The sequence below is a fragment of the Furipterus horrens genome, unplaced genomic scaffold, assembly GCF_987537825.1.
Source record: "Furipterus horrens unplaced genomic scaffold, mFurHor1.1.pri manual_scaffold_13, whole genome shotgun sequence".
Taxonomy (NCBI): Eukaryota; Metazoa; Chordata; class Mammalia; order Chiroptera; family Furipteridae; genus Furipterus; species Furipterus horrens.
The window spans coordinates 41,900,620-41,918,717 of record NW_028327183.1 but is presented as its reverse complement, the minus strand read 5'-3'; the positions used below and the strand labels follow the sequence as shown (position 1 = coordinate 41,918,717).

At 59.4% G+C, this 18,098-nt stretch overlaps 1 protein-coding gene across 5 annotated transcripts; it reads left to right on the top strand.

Moving 5' to 3' along the window:
- Positions 1-7: 7 nt before the first annotated feature.
- Positions 8-17,723, top strand: ARHGEF1 (Rho guanine nucleotide exchange factor 1). Of its 5 annotated transcripts, none has more exons than XM_090260988.1 (31): positions 8-118; positions 4,109-4,154; positions 4,243-4,326; positions 4,784-4,897; positions 6,756-6,854; positions 7,051-7,093; positions 7,321-7,567; positions 7,973-8,002; positions 8,247-8,346; positions 8,489-8,588; positions 8,678-8,713; positions 8,911-9,048; positions 9,930-10,035; positions 10,607-10,618; positions 11,183-11,350; positions 11,645-11,790; positions 13,055-13,201; positions 13,474-13,556; positions 13,697-13,822; positions 13,940-14,054; positions 14,167-14,267; positions 14,495-14,572; positions 14,786-14,861; positions 14,947-15,114; positions 15,587-15,674; positions 15,786-15,872; positions 16,266-16,336; positions 16,423-16,509; positions 16,863-17,026; positions 17,119-17,219; positions 17,659-17,723. In XM_090260988.1, exons 2-30 carry the CDS (start codon positions 4,122-4,124, stop codon positions 17,200-17,202), a joined length of 2,931 nt encoding a protein of 976 aa, XP_090117114.1. In that variant the 5' UTR covers positions 8-118; positions 4,109-4,121; the 3' UTR covers positions 17,203-17,219; positions 17,659-17,723. The 5 variants fall into 5 exon arrangements, with proteins under 5 accessions (XP_090117114.1, XP_090117116.1, XP_090117113.1 ...); XM_090260989.1 differs by lacking the exon at positions 8-118 and adding an exon at positions 1,150-1,234; XM_090260987.1 differs by lacking the exon at positions 4,784-4,897 and having other exon boundaries at positions 57-118.
- Positions 17,724-18,098: the final 375 nt, after the last annotated feature.

Below are 18,098 nucleotides of genomic sequence, written 5' to 3'. Positions count from 1 at the left end.
GAAAACGCCCCAACTTCCTGCCCCGCCAGAGCCAGGAAGCGGGAGCGGGGACGCAGGGCCGGGATCGCTGGGCCCGACCTCAGGCGCCCTGCCGGCCACCTCCCCGCGCGGACACCAGGTACGCCGCCCGCGGCCCCGCCCGGCACCGCCTCTCAGCGCTTGGGGAAGTGGGTGGAGGATGAGGGTCTGGGGCGCGGCCGGCAGCGGAGGGGCCTCCTGGGTCCCCCTGAGCCAGCGCCCGGCCTCCCTGGGCCTCAGTTTTCCCATCTGTCAAAGGGGCAGAGACAGAACGAATAGCTGCCGAGTGCCAGTGGGCAGGCCGGGGTCTAGGCCTCCAGCTATGCAGCAGACGACGGATGATCACTCCCTCGCCACGGGTGGGGAAACTGAGGCCCGGGGGCAGAGCCAACTCGTGCTAAGGCACACTCGTCGTGAAACCGAGCAGAGTTGGGATTTGAACTCGCAGGTGCTTCCCGCCAAGCGCCGTCCTCCCAACTCCGCTTGCGTTAGGGCCCCCGAACAGAAGAACGACAGTTACCGTCGTAGGCCCCTGGGAAGCTGAAAGTTGCAGAGCGCTTTTGAAAGCGTTTTGGAAATCTCTTTTTCTGGGCCATCAATTATACCCTGAGAGCTGGGTTGTAGGGCACAGAGCTGGCTATCTTCCCCCATTGTATAGATGGGAAGACCGAGGCTCGGGAAAAGAGTAATTGCGTATTCCAGGGTACACTCGAACCCAGGAGTTTTGCTTTTCAGTTCAGCGTAAAGTGTGCCGGAGTGGGGCTGAGGATACGGGAGGATTAAAGTACGAGCGTTGGGAATTCTGCTGGTCCCGGAGTTAGTAAGGCAGGATAGGACGGGAAGACCAGCCCAGGAGCTAAGTGGCTGTGGGGACTCTCCGATCTCAGATTGAGCCCCGGCGCCGCGGCTGGAGCCTTCCGCACCTCTGGCCGGCGTGGGGGCGGAGCCCAGGGGAGTGACGGGAGCAGTCGAGATACGGAAACGCCTGTCCTCCAAGGCAGGCCAGAGCGGCTCAGTGGAGAGCTAGAGGGGCCTACAGGAGTAGAGTCGCTGGGCAGGAGCCGGGCTAGAGCGACTGGCGGGAGAAGTAGAGTTAGAATCAAAGGTGGCCACTGGGGCGGCTAGAGCGACTCGGAGGAGGGGGTGGGGGAGCCCGGAGCCTTCCGGCGGAGGCTTCGGTTCTGGCGGCTGCGGTGGCTTCTCGGACCCCGAGCAGGTGAGGCACGCGGCTCCTTGCGAGCGTCAGACCCTAACTCCGCACGTCCACCCCAGCATCCCTGGCAGTGCACGCAGCTGCATTTTCTGTAGGATGTGGGGCCCGTGTCGACCCGTCACGTCCCATGTAGGTTTGGGGGCTCGTGTACACCCGCCACGTTCTATGTAAATTACAAGGTACTACAGACTCCCCAGATTTCTGCTAACCCCTTATGGAGACCCGGCTCCTTTAACAGACCTGGGGAACCCCCTCGGTCAGTAGCATCCCCTAGAACAGGACCCTGTACATCCTGGGTCTAGGCACCACCACAGGCCCCTATAGAATTCTGATCCATTTATGTCTCCAGACATGCCATAGACTGGCTGTTTTCTCTGGTTTCATGATCACGTGTGACTCTCGGCTCCCTGTAGACCCGCCATGTGTCAAATGGAATCCGGGCCCCTTATAGACTCACATTGACTACTCTGTGTTTTAGGTTCTTTAAGGATCCCAGAGGTTCTTGGAGGCCAGGATCATCCATTCAATATCTTATACAGACCCTGAGCCCTGCATAGAACCCAGCTGCCCATGTTGTCTCCCACACGTGCCCGTTTTGCTCTAGGATCCCCACCCCTAAATCTGCTCCAACCCTCCGTCAGCCCCATGCACATAGCACCCCCACTGTTGGACCTCAGGCTTAGTCAGTTGCCCACAGATTCATCTGACAGCTTCAGCCTTTGTGGCCGCCCCTCACCCCCCATCTCCTGAGCAGCCAGTGCCCCCACCGCATCCTTCCTCAGCCCCAGCCCTCTGTGGAGCAGCGTTCCTGCCAGGGCCCCAGGGCCCACATGTCCCTGACTTTTCCAGGCCCCATAAGGAAACCTAATGCTTTGGTTCAGACTTTAGTTCCCTGAGGTTGGGGTTCCCCATGCTCTGAAGCAACACATTCTGGTAGTTAAATGCATAAACTGTGAAGCCAGACTGCCAGGGTCTGAATCCCAGTTCTGTCCCCTATGAGCTGGGTCTTTTTCCTCCTCTGTGAAATGGGAATGATAATAACTGACCTCATGGGGTCGCTGAGAGGATTAAATTAGTTAATACCTGTGAAGAAGTAACACTATGCCTGGCACATACTTAACGGCACTTAGCGCCCATTTAGTATTAGTTATTATTTCATATTATTGTGATGAGGAATAAAGATGATACTATGTGTCCAGGGTATGATCTGGGGGCCTGCCTCACATTCACCCAGATAACCTGTGTCCTCTCCTCTGCTCTTTTGGAATCTCGCTGCTTTTGTTAACCTGTCCACTCCTGAGTGGGATGAGCACAGACTGTCCATGTTCATGGCCAGGTTTTCCAGCCCAGAAATTGCAGCCAGCAGCCTGGTGAAGGTTTGCCATCTCTGGTGGGAATAACAATAGCACAGGGTGCTTGTGGTTGTGAGGGCTAAGTGAGAAGTACTCAGAGCGATGCCTGGCACCCTGTAAGTGCTATGTAAGTTTAGCTCTCATAATAAATAATCACTATTATTTTCTGCCTTGGTTTGCAATTTTATTTATGTGAACATTTAACAATGCTCAAATCTTAAATTACCCAGCTGGGATATTGGACAGGTACCCTTTATGGAAAAGAATAAAAATGATGCCTGCTCAGGTGAACCCATGGGATGGCATTTGGACACTCCAGAAAGCATCATTGTTTAATGACCATAATCAAAATCATAGCTACCATTTACTCAGTGCTAAGGAGGAGGCCTGTGGAAGAGGGAGAAGGCTGAGTCTCAGGCGACTAGGGTTATAAATAGCCCTAGGCTGCGGGGGGTGGGGGGGCAGCCCCCCACGGGTCCACCCCACCCCTGTTTCTACAGTTCTTCCCACCTGACATGGGCTCGTGTGGCATTAGACTAATTAAGGACACAGGAGACATGGGTGGGGGGATGCAGGGAGAAGTGGAGACTAAGGGAGATGGCATGCGGGGGGGTGGGTATGAGACAGTGACTCAGAGAGGTGCAGGGACAGTGGCTGCAGAAACCAACGTGGGGAGAGAGACAGAGACAAAGGCAAGGAGCAGCAGAAGCAGGGATGGAGCAGAGATGGCTACGGGGGTGGGGAGGAAGGAAGGAAGAGAGAAAATGAGGAAAGAGGGAGAAGAGGGGCGAAGATGAGGTAGATTCAGGGAGCGCTGGCTGGGGGACGGAGACCCAGCAAGACAGACAGGTGAGGGAGACAGACACACCTTGGGAATGAGCTGTCAGGGACCGGTCCTTTTCCTGGGACTGGAAGCCGGAGAGATACCAGATCCCTGAGGGAAAGAACTTGTGGTCTGGGACTCTCCGCCCCCGAGGGAGGAAGGTTCAGGGCTTTGTTTTCTCAGGTGGAGAGAGTTGGGGGTTGGGGGGGTTGGCATTGTGATTTCCTGCCACAGGAAGTGGGGCTGGTGGGTTCAGAGGCAACATCCTGCCCCAAGCCTATCACAGATCAGAGGAGAGCCCCCACACACCCCAGGTCTAGCCCTCCTACCGCCCCTTTAACCTTCCCAACTCCGCTGGCCTGCAGGCCCTGCCTCCCCAGGGCCCAGCCCCTCCTCCCTTGGATCCCGGAGTCTGAACCCCAGGCCCCTTCTGCATTAGGGACCCAAAAGTGGCAGGCTCTCATGGACCCAGGCTCCTGGGACTCCAGCTTCTCCCCCAACAAGACTCCCTGTCCTTGGGCTCCCCGCCCTGGCTGGCCTCTGAAGGGCTCTTTGTCGCCACACAGAGGCCCCATTGAGCTGTGGAGGCCCAGATGGGGGAGGGCTGTTTACTCACCTTCACACCTGGGCCAGGAATCTGTGAGTAACCACCCGGTGCCACCTCCTCCCACCCCCTAACCGCGGCCCCTCCTCTTCCCCCAGCCCTGCGGAGCCCATGGAGGCAGACAACGTCCTGGCCCGAGGGGCGGTGAGTGGAGAGAGCCAAGGGGTGAGAGGACTGGGGGGCTGTGAGGTGGGGAGCACTGTGAGCTGAAGCCAACTCTCCTCTTCCACAGGCCCCAGGGCCCCCCCGGTTTGGCATGGTGCCCGTCAGCATCATTGGGGCGGAAGACGAGGATTTTGAGAACGAACTGGAGACGGTGAGGGGGAGATGGAAAAGCTTCTGTCCCCAGCTCCCTGGGGGCCCAGTTGCCTAAGTCCCATCCTTAGAGTTCCTTCCCATCTTAGATCCAGTTCTCTGTCCTCAGGTTCTGTCCCGCCGCGCCCTCTCACAGCCCTTTTCTCTCATCTTCATGTTACCTCCTTCCTCAGCCCCCCACCCCATTCTTGATTCCACCTTTTTCACTTTAACCCCAATTTTTATTACTCCCCCCAGAATTACAGCACAGATCCCCATTCCATCTCGCCTAATTTCTGTTCTCGCCATCTCTCATTGTAATATTAAATCTTCTCCATTCTCCCAGACACCTGTCCTAATGCCACCCTAACAGCAGAGATACTATCGTCATCACCCCCCTCCTCCCAGCTTGGATCCTTCGGGAAGCCCAAGGGGAGGCCCCGCCACCCCCATAGTCTCATCCCCATCCCCACCCCCAGAATGCAGAGGAGCAAAACAGCCAGTTCCAGAGCCTGGAGCAGGTGAAGCGGCGCCCGGCCCACCTGATGGCCCTCCTGCAGCACGTGGCCCTGCAGTTCGAGCCAGGACCCCTGGTGAGGGCCGGGCTGGGTAGGCACAGGAAGGGTGCAGCTGGGCCAGGCCAAAGTGGTCAGTGCGTTAGGCCAGAGCATATGAGCCAGGCGGGTCTAGAAAACATCCAGAAAGCAGATCTAGAACTAGAGACCCAGAGGGGCACTGTGTGGTCCAGACAAGGTTGCAGGTGCCCCTTGTAAGTCTTGGTGAGCAGTGAGTGCGGGCCAGGAGAGCACGCACCACAGGGCTCTGCAGAGAGCAGTGGAGGCCAGAAGCCTGGCAGAAACTGCGCCTCCACCTCCCTTCTGTGCCTGTGGCAGCGTCCCCTGTCCATGACGGCACCCTTTCCCACGGACTCTGGAAATCAAATCCTTCTCTCCATGGCCTTGGCAGGTGCCACCTGTCAGTCATTAAGGGCTAGTGCTTGGGAGAATCCGTTAGCCTCCTGGAATCTAGGTGGCATGCAGGCCCTGATTCAGGAAAAGCAACCACCACAAGCAACCCACAAGGCAGAGAAAACATAATCGATGACCCAGAAACCTTTATCAGGCAGAAAACACCTGGGAGCTGCCAATACAGAGCCATACTGTGCAAAACACCTGGGAATCTAGAGAACCCAGGAGGTGAAAGGAAGGAAGAAGCTCTTGTGAACAACGGTCCCATCCCAAGAAGCCCATGGGTGCAGCCCTGCACAGACCGAGAGCTGGCTTAGTCAGGGCCTTACTAGAAATGCACAGCAGATCCAGCCAGATGAGGAGGCTTCGAGAAATGCCGGGGGGGCGGGGTGGGGGTGCACGCCAGAGGGATACAGAAAGAAGGCTTGTAGACTGGCGCTGAACTTCTGAAACTGGCAGGAAATTAGGAAATTGCCTTCTCTCCAAAAAAGTGGCAGACCCTCCCCTGGTGCATGGAGGCTCTGAACTTGAGTTTCTGGAACTCCACCTAGCGATGGTCCTTCCACAGAGGAAGAACCTGGGGCCTGAGGGCCAGGGGCCTGGCTGAGGCAGCCCAGGTGGCCTCGTGAGGTTTGTCCTCATGCTGCTGCCTCACCTCATCGGCTGGGGGATAGTTGTCCTCTGGGCTCTCTCCCAATGGCCTTTCATGAGTTTTTGCTTTGGGGTACGGGTGAGAGATTTGTTGAAAGTGTTTATAGGGGCAGAAACAGCCCCGTCCCCACTGGGCCGAGTCCTTAGCACACTGAGCTCAAGACCATGTCCCTTACCTGACAAGAGCCCCCGCCTGGGAGTCAGGACAGGTTGGAGTCCCCACAGCATTGCCAGGGCCACCCAGCACAGGGTGGTCCCAGGAAATGTTTGACGAAGGAATAAGTGAGCCCCACTTGTTCCCTTATTTATTTGCCCAGCCCCCACCGTGCACTGGGCCCTGCGTGAGACCCAGATGAGTCAAAGCCTGCACCCTGCCCCCACAGCTCTAACCTCAGGTTTTCATGGGATTTCTAGGCAATGGAGTATAGTAGAGATTGGCTGTCTGGATTCCAGTCCCAACTTTGCCACTTACAGCTTTGTGACCTTGGCTAAGCTTGAGCTTAGTTTTCTCATCTGTGAAATAGGATGGCAATGTCTCTCTGAGCTAACAGGTTCATGTGTACAAAGGGTTTAGAAGAAGTCTGGTATATACCTGCGTCTCTGGTGGTAGTGACGGCAGGGAGGAGACAGAGCCACGGAGAACCATTCTGTAGGATAAAAATTTACCAAAGGCTCATAGTGGCCCCAGGGAGGCCTTGGGAGGCAGGGCCTGGCTGTGGGGATGGTGGAGATCAGGGGGCACACTCCTGGAGGATTTGAGCCCCGAGCTTTCCAGGAGTGGGTGTGGTCTGGGTGGTTGGGAGGGAGAACAGGTCATGCTCTGTCTCCCCAGCTCTGCTGCCTGCACGCGGACATGCTGGGCACGCTGGGCCCCAAGGAGGCCAAGAAGGCCTTCCTGGACTTCTACCACAGCTTCCTGGAGAAGACCGCGGTGAGGGACACCTTCGAGGGGCCCCAGCCCCCCCCCCCCCCGCCTTTGGCCCCGGAGAGCCGCCTGTGCCTCCTAGCCCCCAGCCTGCTGAGGGCAGCGTAACGGGCAGCCTGGCCCCCTCCCACCGCTGCCCCCTCACACCAGTACTCCCCGGGCACCAAGGCTGCCCCTTCACTCTGTTCTCTCTCCTGAGCAGGTTCTGCGAGTGCCTGTCCCTCCCACAGTCGCCTTTGAACTTGGTAAGGAGAGGAGAGGGGACTTTGGGACGAGGGAGAGGTCTTCAGCAGGGGCCGGGCCTCCCAGGAGGCCCAGGGAGGGAGGCCACGTGCCCACGCTCCTTGGTCAGTGGAGATTCCTTCCTTCCTCCGGGCCACGGCAGCCCCAGGAAGCCTGACTGTCGGAGCCAAAGGCGGGTGGGGAACCAGGGCCCAGGAAGCTGACCCAGCCCGCACCCCGGTCCCCACAGACCGCACGCGGCCTGACCTCATCTCCGAGGACAGCCAGCGGCAGTTCGTGCAGGAGGTGGTGCAGAGCCAGCAGGCAGCCGTCAGCCGGCAGCTGGAGGACTTCCGCTCCAAGCGGCTCATGGGCATGACACCCTGGGAGCAGGAGCTGGCGCAGCTGGAGACCTGGGTGGGGCGGGACCGAGCCAGCTTTGAGGCCCGGGAGCGGCACGTGGCAGAGCGGCTGCTGACCCACTTGGAGGAGATGCAGTGAGTAGGGCCATCCCCTCCTCAGCAGCCCCACCCATTTCAGGACCCCGTCTGCAGCTTCATGGCTCCTTCCTTAGCATCTTCCCTTGCTTCTGGGTCCCGCAGCTCTGGCATTTTAGTTCATCTGTTTTTCATCTTTCCTTCCCAGATTTGGGGTCTCTCCCAGTTTCCAGGTCTGTTCAAGGCCTGTATTCAGGCCTGGTGCTTGGGTCCAGTCCTTGTCACTTCTGTCTGCTGCACCGGGATGAGATCGTCTCCCTCCCATGATCCTTCTTCCCAGTTGCTTTGGCAGCACCCTCTCTGCCTCTCCTGTGTCCTTTCCCAGCTTCAGAGGGACAGCCACCTGGACATTTGTGCTGGGTGGACAGGGACCCCGGGCTTAACAAATCTGTCTTCTCCTTACAGACATACCATCTCTACTGATGAAGAAAAGAGGTGATGGAAGCAGAGAGGACAGCAGGACAGGCGCTTTAGTCTCCTGGTCCCCAGGGAGGAGGCACTGGGGGTGTGGGGTCCTGGGGGGAGCAGTGTCTCTGGTCCTGTCCCTGGAGCCCTCTCCACTCTCCTCAGATCCACAGCAGGAAGTGGTTGTGGGGTGAACGGAGTGAACGGAGGGGCAGGCTGCGGGGGAGCAGTGTGCATGTCCCTGTGCGGCGTCCTTACTGTGCCCTCCCCTCAGTGCTGCTGTGGTCAGCGCCATCAGCCTGTACATGCGCCACCTTGGGGTGCGGACCAAGAGCGGGGACAAGAAGTCGGGGAGGAATTTCTTCCGAAAAAAGGTGCTTCCCTGAGTGTCCAAACCTGGGCTTTTCCTCCCCAGAGACCCCATGGGGAGCCTTGTGACAGCGCCCCTGCGTCCATTTCCTCTGTGTTGGTGGCTCAGAAACACTAGCTCCCTCTGGCTTCCCCCACCTCTCGCAGGTGATGGGGAACCGTCGGTCGGATGAGCCAACGACCAAGACCAAGAAAGGACTGAGCAGCTTCCTGGATGCCGCCCGCTGGAACCGGGGAGAGCCCCAGGGTGAGGTGCCCAGCCTTGGCCCATCTGAACTCCCCCCCCCACACACACACCCCACCTCACAGTCCCATTGGTCTCATCTCTCGTTTCAGCCCCAGATTTTCGACACCTCAAAGTGGAGGCTGATGGTAATGGTCCTAAAGGCAGAGCACCCATCCTGGGAACCTAAGAGGAAGGGGTCTCTCGGGTCTGAGGGAGGAGGAGGGGTCCCCTGGATTATGATGGAGAGGACGGAGCGGGAGCTCAGCATTTCAGATCCCCGGGCCACTGTGGATTAGAGGTACTGGACTTTCATTTCCCCCTTTCTCCCTCAATGTGTCTCCAGCTGAGAAGCCAGGCCTCCCAGAACGGAAGGGAGGCCTGGGGGTGCCCTCCCGGGACCGGAACATTGGGGCCTCTGGGCAGGACACCCCTGGAATTTCACTGCAACCTCTGTCCGGAGACATCCCTGACCGCGAACCAGGTGAGTGTTTCCTGGTCCCCGTGGTGAGACCACCCCTTGGCTCTCCCTGCATGCTCCTCCCTGCTCCTGGTCACCAGTGTTACTAATAAAACCACCCCTTCTCCCAGTTTACCCTTTTAATGACTTTCCCCCCAGACTCTGACCTCTGTCCTGGTGACGTGTTTCCCACCTTCTTGGACTACATTTCCCATCATCCCCATGGCTTCTTTCCCAGAAACCTGCCTGAGTACATTGCCTGTCAGCCCCCTTGCAGCAGTCCCCAACCTGTTTGGCTCCAGGGACTGGTTTTGTGGAAGAGAGTTTTTCCACAGACCAGGGAATGAGGGGGAGCGGGACGGGGGAGACAGGAGGTGGAGCTCAGGCGGCAGAGCGAAGCTTCGCTGGCCCCTTTCACACCCCCCAGCTGCTCACCTCCTGCTCTGGGGCCCAGACCCTACCCTCTGCCTTAGGTGAGAGCCCATCAACCCCACTGACTTCATTTCTCACAGTCCTTGTGTGGTCCCCAGCCCCTGGGACCTCAGCTGTTTGGCCCTTTGGTTTACTTGTGTTATGTCTTGGTGGTCACTCCCCTCTCTGAACCTCAGTCTCCTCATCAGTAAGTGAGGTATATCCTCTTCCTGAAAGTCCTGTTTGAGGGAGGGGAGAGCAGATGGACATCCAGTCCCCCCATCAGTTCTGTGGGTCCCCGCTGTCTGCGGCTGTGGTCTCAGAGGTCTTTCCATCTGTCCGTCCCCCGTGGAAGTACAGAGCAGCCAGGCACTGGATGTCTGTAGTCCCTCACCCCTCTCCATGGCGGGGGAAACTGAGGCCGGCCCCCATAGTGGGGTCTTGGTGCCGAAGGCGCCTCCCAGCCAGCCCTGCTCTCCCTGCTGCTCCCAAAGGTGTTGATGCCTCACCAGAGCTGGGGGACCCACCGCCACAGGGTGCAGCCAGCCTGGAGCCCCCCGCGCCCCTCGAGAGCACTGAGGAGGGTCCTGATACAGAGAGGTGCCAGGCGGGGGTCTGGGGACAGAGTGCAGACTCGGGGCTGGGAGGCTGTGTGTGGGGTCTGCTGCCATTCGCTCCTGCTGTCTCCTGGCCCTCTCCACTCCGCCCGCCCTCTTCTGCCTTCTCCCTCTTTCCTTCTCCCACTTTTTCTTCTGTCATCTCCTCTTTCATTCCCCTTTCCTTCCTTTTCCCCTTCTTCTTTGTTTTCCCAGTTACTTCTCCTCTCTTTCTCTTCCTTCTCTCTCCTTTCATCTGCCTCTGTTCCTCTCTCCTCCTGCCCTTCCCCCCTCAGCTCCTCCTGGCCCCTCTCCCTCCACCCCTTCACTTTTTTCACCTCCCTCTTCTAAGCCTTAGCCCAGCTGCCTTGCTCCTGCCTCCTGGTGCCCCTTCCCTCAGCCCCCCCAGTCCTCTGTGCTCCGTGCCTGGGGGCCCTGTCCCCCTCACAGTTGGGGGCCAGGCTCTGCCCCCTGCCAGTCCTTGTGCTGCTGCTTTGGGGACCCTTTGGTGGGTGGGGGAGGTGAGTTGGGTTCCATCTGGGTCCACCTCTGACCCTGTGCCCCTCTCTCCCCAGAAGGTGGAAGAGGTGGGTGTCTGGGCCCTGGGTGGGGGAGGGCTAGCCCCTCCCCCACTTCTCCCAGCCCCTCCCCTCTCCCCATGGGCCACCCTCTCCCCTTCACCCCTGAGAGGGGTGGGTGGGGGACATCACTCTCCCAATCAAAGAGCTAAGTATTAAAATCCCTCTTCTCCCACCCCCAACTCCTGGCTCTGCCCTATCCCCCACCTCAGGGAAGGGAGGGGTCAGTCCTGTGCTCCACACTGGGTTCCCCTCTTCTCCTTTCCCCCACCAAATTTCAGTGTCCCTCCTGACCACCCCTTAATGCCCCAGCACCCCTAGATCACACTGCTCCTTCTGACTCTCTCTCTCTTCTGTTGCATGTTTGATTTCTGTCCTGGTCTGTCCCTGTCCCTGTCTTGGTCTGTCCCTGTCCCTGTCCTGGTCTCTCCCTGTCCCTGTCCTGGTTTCTCCTCGTCTCTCCCCGTCTGTCCCTTTTGTGGTCTGTCCCTGTCCTGGTCTCTCCCCATCTCTTTCTGTCTCTCTGTCCTTGTCCTGGCATCTGCCTGACTCTGTCCTTGGCCTTGGGTCCAGGCTTTCGGGGCGTCTGGGGCGCTCAGAGAGCCTGCGGGTGAGTGACCGCCGCCGGCCTTCCCGGGGCAGCCTCGGGGCTAAGGGCCGGGGTGGGGGCCGCTCCCGGAGCGACGTGGACATGGACCCCAGCTCCGCCACGGCCGTGCTTGGCCCTGCCCGACGAGCCACGTACGTCTTCTAACACCCCCACCCCCCAAACCACTGAGTTAGCCTGGAGAGTCAGGGAGGATGGGGGGAGTGGCTGTTGCCAGAGTCACAGAGAACTGGGTATTGGATGCTGAGGTTACTGAAGGCTCACAGGAGAAGGGTAGGACAGTTCTTTCTAAAATCTGGGAGCTGGTCTGCAACATGGGCCCACCTGGGGGCATGGAATGCTGAAGCCACAGAGGGGGTTGACACTAGAGGTCAAAGTCTCTCTGGGATGCCCTAAGCCAGGGCCTTAACAAGGCCTTTGTCCCACAGCCCCGAGCCTGGAGATGAGGGGGAGCTGGGACGGTCAGGAGCAGAGCTGGAACCAGAGGAGCCCCCCGGCTGGCGGGAGCTCATCCCCCCCGACACCCTGCACAGCCTGCCCAAGAGCCAGGTTAAGCGGCAGGAGGTCATTAGCGGTAAGTGCCACCCTCTCCAGCCCACTGTGACCAAGGACTCGATCCAGCTCTGGCAAAGACAGACAAACGGAGGGAGATGTCCATCCGGGTGTTATTTACAACAGGCAGAACTTGAAGACAGAGCGCCGTTGATTGCATGCACGGTTGAGTAGCTGCTCCATGGACCAGGAGCGCTGCTGCTGGCAGAGTGGCATTTCCCAGGAATTCCAGTCGTGCAAGACTGATGTTGAGAGCGCGTGTCTGTAGCAGTGACAGCTCCTTTCTCACAGGCTGTCATGACGTGAGATGACTCGCATGAAGTATTTAGCACAGTGCTGGGCACACAGTGAGCGCAGCTGCTGTTATGACTGTGATTTTAACTCCCTGGCGGTGGGGGGAAGATAGTCAGTATATTAGTAGTGCTTGCTTCTGGGCGGAGAGATGAAGGGAGCATCATTTTCATCTTGATTCTTTTCTGTGATTTCAAAGTGTGTGTGTAAGGGGAATTTGGCAAAAATAGGTACTTTTGGAAACTCATTTGGAAGTTGACTTAAAGGAGGTACTCATTGAGCACTTTTAGGGCAGTAGAGGAATGCTTTTTAGGTCACAGATCCTTCTAAGAATGTAATCAAAACATAAGCAGTGCTCTCAGAACTTTATGGAATGATGGAAATATCGATATTTGCACTGGCCGACATGATTGCCAGCAGCCACATAATGGCTGGTGAGCACTTGAACTGTGGCGGGTACAACTGAGGACTGGATTTTGTGTTTCACTTCATTTCAATTCATATTTGAAGAGCTGTGTGTGGCTAGTGGTTACCCCACTGGACAGCCTAGCAAGTTACCTCACCAGAAAAATACCCATGACACACAAAGCCATGTGTTTAGTCTCTGGGGACTTCCAGTGCCCTTGGAGCTCAGGCCAGCACCTTGTGGGGCCCCTGGCTCTGAGGCTGTCACCCTGAGGCTGATCACCTGCTGGACAGTTAGACACTGATGGCAGCTGCAGGCTGGCCGGCGGTGGGGCGACCCAGCCGTCCTCGGAAGCCCGTCGGTGCCAGGCAGACTGGGACACACTGGTCACCCTGGCTGGCTGCCACTGCTGAAGAGGAGAGGCAATGGGTCGACGAATCCTCAGTGGCTCTCTCGGGGCAGACAACTTCACCCCAGAGAGAGTTATCCCTGCCCTGCCCCTTTCTCCTCATCCCCAAGCCAGCCTCTGAGACTGCCCCTCGTGGGTGGCACCCTCCCCAGCCATGCTTCTTTCCTGGTGGCCCTGCAGAGCTGCTGGTGACAGAGGCGGCCCACGTGCGCATGCTGCGGGTGCTGCATGACCTCTTCTACCAGCCTATGGCCGAAGGGGGCTTCTTCCCCCTGGAGGAGCTGCAGAACATCTTCCCCAGCCTGGACGAGCTCATCGAGGTGCACTGTGAGTGCAGGGCCGCGGCCCTCCTCTGCCCCCACCGCCTGCTCCCTCCTGTGAGGCCTCAGCAGCTGGACTTGGGGTCTAGCATGTTCTCCTTGAGCACCCGGCACGGGCAGCTTCTGTCCTAGCACTGGGGACCACCCCACCCTGGACTTCCAGGGCAGACAGCCCACCGGCCCCAAGTATGAGACAGACACACCTGCAGCCCCACCCGCACCAGCTCCCTCTCCCTCCTGTGGGTCCTGACAGCACTTCCTATTCTCGCTTTCCCACAGCCCTGTTTCTCGATCGCCTGATGAAACGTAGGCAGGAGAGTGGCTACCTTATTGAGGAGATTGGAGATGTTCTGCTGGCCCGGGTGAGGGTGCCCAGCCCAGCCCCCGCCCCGTCCTCCCAGCCAGGGACCTGGAAGCCAGGGGTCTGGGCGCCCAGCCCTGTCCTTCTGTCTGGGCTTCCAGGTCCCACCTGAGACACTCCTTGGCCTGAATCTCACTGTAGTTTGATGGTGCTGAGGGCTCCTGGTTCCAGAAAATATCCTCCCGCTTCTGCAGCCGCCAGTCGTTTGCCTTAGAGCAGCTCAAAGCCAAGCAGCGCAAGGAACCTCGTTTCTGTACCTTCGTGCAGGTGAGGTGGGCAGGGCTGGGGGGGTCCTGGGCCAGGATCCCAGGGAGGAGGGGCTGGTGTCCCTGTCCCAGAGGTAAGCCCCAAGCATGGGCCACCTCAGCACTGCCGTCGCCTCAGGAGGCCGAGAGCCGCCCGCGGTGCCGTCGCCTGCAGCTGAAGGACATGATCCCCACGGAGATGCAACGGCTGACCAAGTACCCCCTGCTCCTGCAGAGCATCGGGCAGAACACAGGTACGGTCCCGCCGCCCTGCTGGGCCCCAGCTCTCCCCTCTTCCGCCCTGGCCGGGGACCAGCAGTGTCCAGGCTTGGGGCTCGTCGGGACTGGTCCCTGCCTCACCCACAGAAGAGCCTATGGAACGGGAGAAAGTGGAGAAGGCAGCCGAGTGCTGCCGTGAGATTCTGCACCACGTCAACCAGGCCGTGCGGGACATGGAAGACCTGCTGGTGAGCCTGGCTTTGTCCATCTAAGGCCATTTCTGCTCTGCAGGTTAGGCCTGGTGCTCCGCTTGACCCTGAGAAGTCACTGCTTATCCAGGGGTTACCTGGGCCCTTAGCTCCTCCCTCTCAGAGTCACTGGAGGTCAGGCCTTGCCCTGAGTTTAACACCTGGGGGTCACTGTGGGATGGCCCCAGCTCTCAGCTTGTACCTATAACATTCTGTTCCTGCTCCAGCGGCTTAAGGATTATCAGAGACGTCTGGACCTGTCCCACCTGCGGCAGAGCAGTGACCCCATGCTGAACGAGTTCAAGGTGACCCCACTTGCCCTCGCCTCCTCTCCCTCAGCCCCCTGCTGCCTGGAGATTCTCTGATAACGCACCCAGGGAGCCAGAGAGGCCCCTTGGCTCTGACCCCTTCCCGTTCCCACCCAGCGCCCATCCTGACCCCTGACTGTGATACCCAGCCCTATGGTCACCTCTGCCCTGCCCTGCCGTGCACCAACCGTCACTCCCTTCTGCCTCCAGAACCTGGACATCACCAAGAAGAAACTGGTCCATGAGGGCCCACTGACATGGCGGGTGACAAAGGACAAGGCTGTAGGTGAGCCCCAGGGCGTGGAGCACAGGTCTTGGGGGGCGGGCGCGGGCCCCTGTCGAGGTCGCTGAGCGCGGCCTCACTCCTGCAGAGGTGCACGTGCTGCTGCTGGAGGACCTGCTGCTGCTGCTGCAGCGCCAGGACGAGCGGCTGCTGCTCAAGTCGCACAGCCGGACGCTGACGCCCACGCCCGACGGGAAGACCATGCTGCGGCCGGTTCTGCGACTCACGTCTGCCATGACCCGGGAGGTGGCCACCGGTGAGGCCTGGCTGCCGAGGGCGTGGGTAGGGAGCCCTCCAGAGAGCCGGGAACTTGCATTCTGGTGAAGGGGAGGCCACAGCAGAGGCTGAGAAGTGGGAGGCTTGGCAGGCCCGAGGGCCAGGGCCCAGACCAGGGCGAGGATTCTATTACATGAGATGGGAAACTGCCCCAGGTTTTTGCACAAAGGAGCAGCAGCTCTGCCTGCTGTTTTGAAGACACCTGGCTACTGCTTGGGGGTTGTGGGGGCACGGGGGTGGGAGCTGGGGACCCAGGGAGAAGGGATGTGCAAACGTGTTGCAGAAAGCTACCCCGGGGCCATGTGGTGATGTGTTAGCTGGCTAGGGGCATGAGAGGCAAAGCTGGGAGGAGGGCCCTGGGGGGTGAGTTTTAGTGACACAGGAGGGAGAATTGAGTCAGGGGAGTCCTGAGGCTCTACCATCATGGGGCCCACCTCTCCCTCTCCTTGCAGATCACAAAGCCTTCTATGTCATTTTTACGTGGGACCACGAGGCCCAGATATATGAGCTGGTGGCACAGACAGTGTCAGAGCGGAAGAAGTAAGGGGGTCTGCTGGGGGAGAAGGGCCAGGCCCCTGGGGGGAGGGGGAGGGTAGAAGGCACTGGCAGAACGTCAGGGCTGAGCGCCCAGGGCTTGGCCTGTCTCCACAGCTGGTGTGCCCTTATCACCGAGACCGCAGGATCCCTGAAGTTGCCTGCCCCTGCCTCCCGCCCCAAACCCCGGCCTAGCCCAAGCAGGTGAGGAGGCCTAGGGAGGGAGCTGGAGGGCTGGGGCCTGGGCCCAGCTTCCTTGTGTGTCCCCAGAACTCAAGCTCTAGCCCTCTGTCCGTGTGTGTGTCCGTATGTTCCTGTCTGTGTGCACGTCTCTGCATGTTTCTGTGTATGCGGCTGCATGTCGCTATGTGCGTTATCTGTGTGTGTCTGTGTGTCTGTACATGTCTGTGCGTGTGCCACGTAACCATGGCCCATCTCTCCTGCTGGCCGGGCGGGCTTCTCTGTGTCCCCGTCTCCCAGCTGACCTGTCTCTGTCGCCAAGCATTCCCACTTCTCCACCTCCAGCTCTCTGTCTCCCTGCCCCTGCTGCCCCTGGGGCCAGGGCTATGGGGGTCACCCAGCACTTCCTCCCCCCAGCACCCGTGAAGCCCTGCTCAGCAGCTCTGAGAATGGCAACGGTGGCAGCCGAGAGATGTCCCCAGCTGACAGTGAGCCTGGAGGGGCCTCGAGTGGGGGCAGGGGTGTCTGCAGGGAACCGGGCAGAATCTGACCACCTCTCCTGCTCCCCACCCAGGCCGGATCGAGAGAACCCTCAGTACCCTCCTGCCCTTCTGCAGGCCCGGCCCTGAGGGCCAGCTCGCAGCCAAAGCCCTTCAGAAAGGTAGCCACCCCACCCCTGCAGCCCGGACGGGTACTTTCCAACTGGCCTCACACCCAGCCACTGGCCAGTGTGCCAGCTGCCCGCATGCAGGCCCCAAGCCCCTCCGCTGCCGCCCCCATCCCTTCCTCGATCTTCAGTTCAGTCTCCCTGGACCCTTCCCCACCCTTGGTGCCCTCTCAGCCTGCCCCTGCCTCAGCCCCACCCCTGCATTCCCTTTCACACCCCTGCCCCAAGCTCAGCCTGGCCCAGTGTCCACCCTCACTTCTACCCGTAGGCCCCTCATATGTCCCCCTTTGGATCCTGCATCCCAGCCCTAGCCCCGCCTCTGACTCTGTGCCCTTGTCCCTGGCCAGTGTTGTCCCTGAAGCAGCTCCTGCTCCCCCCCGCGGAAGACACTGGGGCAGGGCCTCCCCGTGAAGGGGATGGAGTCCCAGGGGGCGGCTCCCTGAGCCCCACGCAGACCCAGGAAATCCGAGAGAAGCTACTCAGCCTGGAGGAGATCATTAAACAGCTGGAGGTGGCTGGATGGGATGGGGGTGGGGTGTGAGGAGGAGGAAGTAAGTGGCTGACTCAGTGGGGGACCCCTCTCATGAATGACCCCCCAACCAGGAGGTGGAGGAAGAGTTCTGTCGCCTGCGACTGGCCCTGTCTCAGCTCGGGGAGAGCACTGCCTCACAGCCGGGCTGCACCTGAGGCGCTCTGCCCAGCAGGTGAGTGGGAGCTGGGGGCCCAATGCTACCCAGAGAGGGGGGACCAGAGTCAGCACCTCCGGGGCTCCCCACTCCACAGCCCCATCGGTTTCTCTCCCTCTGTCTTCATCTTTCTGAATCTCCCCAGTCCACCTCCCTTCTCTCCACCTCTGTCAGTTTCCGTTTCTCTGGCCATTTTTTAAAAATATTTTATTTATTTTTAGAGAGAAGGGAAAGAGGGAGAGAAACATCAATGGGTGGTTGCCTCTCGTGCCTCCCCCAACTGGGGACCTGACCCACAACCCAGGCGTGTGTCCTGACGTAACTGGCAACCCTTTGGTTTGCAGGCCGGCACTCAATCCACTTGGCCACTCCAGCCAGGGCTGGCCACATTTTTATGATGTCTTTCTCCCGCCTCCATCTCTCTCCCTGTCTTCCTTCTTCTGCTGCATCTCCCCAGGCCGTCTGCAAATGGAGAGGACGTAAGGACCACCCACCCGCCACTGCACAGCTGTCGCAGCGTCTGCTACTCCAAGGGCCCAAGGAGAGGGAGCCAGGCTTTCAGGGCCACGTCTGGGGGAGGGTCCACATAGGATCACTGCCTCCCTTCAGCCTCCCGTTGGCCTTCTGCTTGGGGGACTCAGGACTTCATTCCCGGGGGCACCACAGTGAATCCCCACTTTCCAGGCCATCTCAGTATTGCCTGGGGGGACCACCCTTCCATCTCCCACCCCCAAGTGCCTTTGCTCTGTTTTTGTATCCTGAATTGGAGGTTTATTTTTTAATATATATTATCTAAGGAGAGCTCTGTGTGGTGAGGGCAGGGCCCTGGCGTGGCGGCTGGGACCCTCCTTGGCTGTCCCACCACATCACCTCTGTGCCCCTGGCCTTTCCCCATGT